General features: G+C 31.6%; 1 protein-coding gene across 1 annotated transcript; it reads left to right on the top strand.

Moving 5' to 3' along the window:
• The first annotated feature begins 260 nt into the window (after nucleotides 1-260).
• LOC111901166 (NAC domain-containing protein 71) lies at nucleotides 261-3147 on the top strand. Its single transcript, XM_023897045.3, has 4 exons — nucleotides 261-882; nucleotides 1159-1442; nucleotides 2017-2301; nucleotides 2641-3147. Exons 1-4 carry the CDS (start codon nucleotides 726-728, stop codon nucleotides 2890-2892), a joined length of 978 nt encoding a protein of 325 aa, XP_023752813.1. The 5' UTR covers nucleotides 261-725; the 3' UTR covers nucleotides 2893-3147.
• Nucleotides 3148-4931: the final 1784 nt, after the last annotated feature.

Genomic DNA, 4931 nt, shown 5'->3' with positions numbered 1-4931 from the left:
AACATAAAATTACATAAAATAATATATTTGGAAAACTATTAATTTATTATCAATAAAACTAATTTATGTATAAATTACTAATTTGGAAGATGAAATTAACATGAGTAGTACATTATGCAGTAAAACTTGTAAACCGAACTCAACGGCCACCATTGAAATTAACTTTATTGGCGGGTATAACCGTTTTCAGGTGTGAACTCGATGGTGGTTCTCGGCCCCTTCTTGTGGAATTTTGTTTTTAGCTTCAGACATACCATTCAACTTTCGGTGTGTATGTTCTTTATATTCTTTAAAATAAAATCTTACACTTTTTAACTCCAAAAATCTTGTATAAAACCCATCTCCATCTGAAACTTAAACCTCCCCTCTTCTCCCATTAACAAAATTTGAATTTCTACTCCTTTTTTTGCTTCTGGGTGTTCCAAAAATCAAATCTTTTTTAGTGGGGGAGGGTGTTCGATTGTTAAGAATCCGTTGAATATTTTGAAGAAGATGATCGTGTTGAACAACGGATGCATTCTATGGAACTTGCTTGCGATTGTTGAGATAAAATTCTGTGTCGAGAAAAGTTTTTATTTTTGGATTTTTCAGATTTTCAATAGATACAATACGGATACTTAACAAAACCGATAATTTTTCAACATTGTTGTTTTAAGTTTTAAGCTGCTTTTGATCTTGTTTTTGTTCTATATATAGTTTCTTTCTGTGAATTAATTTTAAAAAATATGGGAGGGGCGACATTGCCACCAGGGTTTCGGTTTCATCCAACAGATGAAGAATTAATCGGGTATTACCTTAAAAGAAAGATCGAAGGGATTGAAATTGAACTCGAAGTGATTCCAGTTATCGAATTGTACAAGTTTGATCCATGGGAATTGCCTGGTAAGTTCGATTTTTTTAAAACAAACTTGAAGCTTTTGAATGCACGCAACTTGTCTATTTTAATGCCAAACGAAACCTATTTCATGATCACTTTGAAAAAAGATCGGTTTTTGAGCTCTTTTGGGTAAAAAAACGAATCACCCAGATCACTAAACTTTTCAGAACATAATCTTGTTGCAGAATCTTTCTTTTTATCTTTAAAGCAACAATATTGGAGTCCTTTAATCATGATTCATGACATACTTTTTAATTGGTGTGTTAATTATTTAATTACAGATAAATCTTTTCTTCCAAAACGCGATATGGAGTGGTTCTTTTTTGTGCCACGTGATCGTAAGTACCCAAATGGATCGCGTACAAATAGAGCTACAAATGCGGGGTATTGGAAAGCCACAGGAAAAGATCGAAAAGTGTTTTCAAGAGATCGATCTTCTTTGGTGGGGTATCGTAAAACCCTAGTTTTTTATCGTGGTAGAGCACCATTAGGTGATCGTACGGATTGGGTGATGCATGAGTATCGATTATGTGATGATGTTTCGGGAGGTGCACCAAGTTTTCAGGTATAATTCTCAAGAAATTTGTACTAAAAAAACACTTGTATTTTCATTATTTTATTGATTTACATAATTCATCATCAATTTTTATCGACTATTTAAGAAAACCATTTTTCCAGTTACTAGGGTTAAAATATAGAGAAACCCTCAACGTGCTTTTTTACAACTTTATCGATATAGAAATCAAACTAATAATCTTCGTTGTATCTTTTTGTATTTTAGCCTTTACAAAATTGGTAACCAACAAAAATGTTTTTTTAAAGGTTAAAACAAATATAACCATTGTAATATTATTATAATAAGGAAAAAAAACGGTTGAGTTGCTAAATCGATAAATTGTGAAACGTACATTGTATGTTTCTGTATTTTAACAAATTGGTGACAGAAGAAATGGTTTCTTTAAAACCCAAACGAGTTTATATAATGGTCTAATCATCGCAAATAGTTGTTAAGTCGCTAAATTGAATAAATAATGAAAGTATGGAATGTTTTTTTTTTTCTTTTGGTGTTTTGCGTTATAATTAATAATTTTGTTAAAAGCTTTAGGATTGAAGAATCTAATGATGAGTTGCATTTATAGGGACCTTATGCATTGTGTCGTGTGACAAAAAAGAACGAGTCAAAAATAAGCTATGTTAATAGTGAACCGAAAACCATGGAAGTTGGAAGTAGTTCTAATGGGGTTATAAATGAGCCAATGGTTCTTCAAACAAGCACCCGTATAGGCGATGAGAGTAATTTATCAAGTCCTCCAACTTCTTATGAGAAAATTTCTATGTCCGAGAACAAACCAACTTCATCAATAGGCCTCAACAATTACGAAAGCTTTTGGGTCTCACCCGATTTGATTCTTGATTCTTCCAAGGTACAGCTAGCCATATTTAACTCTTAAACAACAACATGAAATGACATGACATGACAAAACGTAGACTCTAGAATTTTTTGACATGCAATAAAATAGGTCTAGAAGTGATGTCAATGAAAGAAAAACTACGATTTTTTTGTCTCACCAAAAAAAGTTGGAACAAGTTGGTATAGAGAGTTTCTCAATCTCTCGTCTACCCAAAAAAAATGCCCTCATCCTCATCATTGAAAACAAACCTAGAAAGTTTGTCCACTCATATCTAATGTAACAAATGCAACCTACAAGATTACAAAATGATTTTTAAGAATAATATTATTAAACATGTTTTGGGGTTTGTAGGAAAAGTCAAAAGGACAAGAAGGCCACTTCGGGAATTTCACAATGAACGAGATACCACACTCGATGAGTCCATGGCTACCTAATCACCAATTTGAGATCTCACCAAGTTCATCATACTCGAATTTTACAGATGAAGTTGAACTTGTTGATGATCTAAGTCGATTTGCATACATGTCACCATATTCAAGAAACCAAAGCTTTACGGGAATATTTGGAAGTGAAGATCAGTTTCCATTTGAGTTTTATGGATGAAGTTGAATATGTAGTTTCAGGAATGGACATAAAAATGTGTTCTTAATTTATGTTCTATATAAAGGTTGTTGATTAATTTCTAGGTGTTATTTGATGCTTTATAGTAAGAATACAAAAATATCCCTGAGCTATAATCATTTTTATCGATTGTTGCTAGGAAATGTTGTAATTGCTGCTTGTATAAGCTTCTTTTATAGAAGTCGTCTATTATAGAAGCCATCTACTGTGAAATACTATCTTATTGCTTGTTTTCTAGTTTTGCATATTGCAGGTTTTCATTACTTTCTTGAAAAAGGGAAGACAAATAGTATCCATTTTCCTATCTTGACTCTTATATCTATGAGCCCAGGATATTGTCATTTATATAATTTATTCTTGTTTACCTTTTCATTAACTTTTTTTTACGAAATTTTCAAAGATTAGTTTTAGGTAAAAAAGAAAGAAAATAATACATGCTAGTAAACATAAATTTATCCACCTAACAACACCAAATCAAAAAACAAATGATATATTGATATACAATAGACTTCAAGATTTAGTAACTAAAAAAGAAGCCATAGGGTAAATAAAAGAGATTTCACTTATTTATACAAATAAAGAAGGATTGAAATTGAAACCCATGATTTTATGGAAGGCAATTTGAATTCCCTTAATGGTAGGATTTTCTGAATTTCTTGACGAAATCACATATATTTTACTATATGGTTGTGTTTTCTATGTGCTTCACTTTTTTTTTTTTATGTGTTTAAATCTATTTCTATAGATCTGATTTCACGATTTCCAAAAATATGTTTTTGTAGCCGAATAACCTCATTAAACTTTAGGTCGTAAGGTGTCATATCATATTTATTTTACCATACTATTGCAGTGTCACGTCATTGTCATATCATTTTTCCCATCATCCTACAAAACTGATGGGTGTCATACACCTTACTACACTTTTATCTTATTTATTTATTTATTTTAATTGGTCACAAATGTCAACTATTACAAAACGGACACAAAAGAGGTGTGGTAATTAACTACCATCTTGCGGTGGCCATACCGCAACACAACAATGGGGTCGGTGTTGTGTGCCCTACACACTGTTGTGCCACCTTGCCCACCGTAGTGTGTGGTTTTAGGTGTACTGTGTAGCCCCATATAACACCTTAATTTACATGTATGAAAGTAGCAACCAAATATTAAGCGGTGCAATAACATATTTAATAGTAGTAAATAGAATAGCCTAAAACCCATATTTTACACAATGTTCGTATTTTTTGAATACCGATATTCAAAGAATATTTACTTGATTATATGTTATTTTGGTTACAAATATGGGATTGATTCACACTTTATTTTTATAGAAATATTTACCGACCAAAGAAAAAAAACTGAAACAATTATGAGATTTTATAAGAGTATCTACAATGGTGAGTTTAATGAGAGAGCTGAATGAGGTGGCAAGTCTATGTGTCATTCAATGGATTAAACTCTATCATTGTGAGATGTCACATTATCATTCAATGGATTTGGAGTTCAATGACTATGGAACTCTTCAATGGGAAAAAGGAAAATTTTTAATTCTTAAATATTTATTATAAATTACATTTGTAAGATTCTATTGAACTTTGTGGAGTTCAATGCAATTTAGGAAAAAAAATGATAGAGTTGTATGGATTGTAGAAAGATGATGTGACAATCCAATGAACTCTATAGAGTTCCATGCATTGTGGATGCCCTAAATGGCAACATGCTAAGTGGTTGCCATGTTTATAGCGTCAAATTAGTATATTCTCAAAAAAAATATTTGATTATCAGTCTCATTGAAATCTTTTGTTCTACAATTTCGTCTACATATTAGGATCAATTGGCTACATTATGTGCACTACATTGTCCTAGTATGCTTGCAAAACTGAAGTTACGCCTTATGGAAATTAGGAGAGACAAACATAAATATCATGTCTACATGAAACCTTGATTGAAAAAATCACATTTCAAGATGAAAGATGTTAACACTTAAGAAATTACGACTTCATCAATATAGTGTCATTCAA

The sequence above is a fragment of the Lactuca sativa genome, chromosome 6, assembly GCF_002870075.4.
Source record: "Lactuca sativa cultivar Salinas chromosome 6, Lsat_Salinas_v11, whole genome shotgun sequence".
NCBI lineage: Eukaryota > Viridiplantae > Streptophyta > Magnoliopsida > Asterales > Asteraceae > Lactuca > Lactuca sativa.
This window is presented reverse-complemented; position numbering and strand designations above follow the sequence as displayed.

Coding starts and splice junctions, on each gene's coding strand:
- LOC111901166 (XM_023897045.3), top strand. CDS start 726: ATGGGAGGGGCGACATTGCCACCAGGGTTTCGGTTTCATCCAACAGAT. Junction 883..1,158: donor TGATCCATGGGAATTGCCTG/GTAAGTTCGATT, acceptor ATTTAATTACAG/ATAAATCTTTTCTTCCAAAA. Junction 1,443..2,016: donor GAGGTGCACCAAGTTTTCAG/GTATAATTCTCA, acceptor TTGCATTTATAG/GGACCTTATGCATTGTGTCG.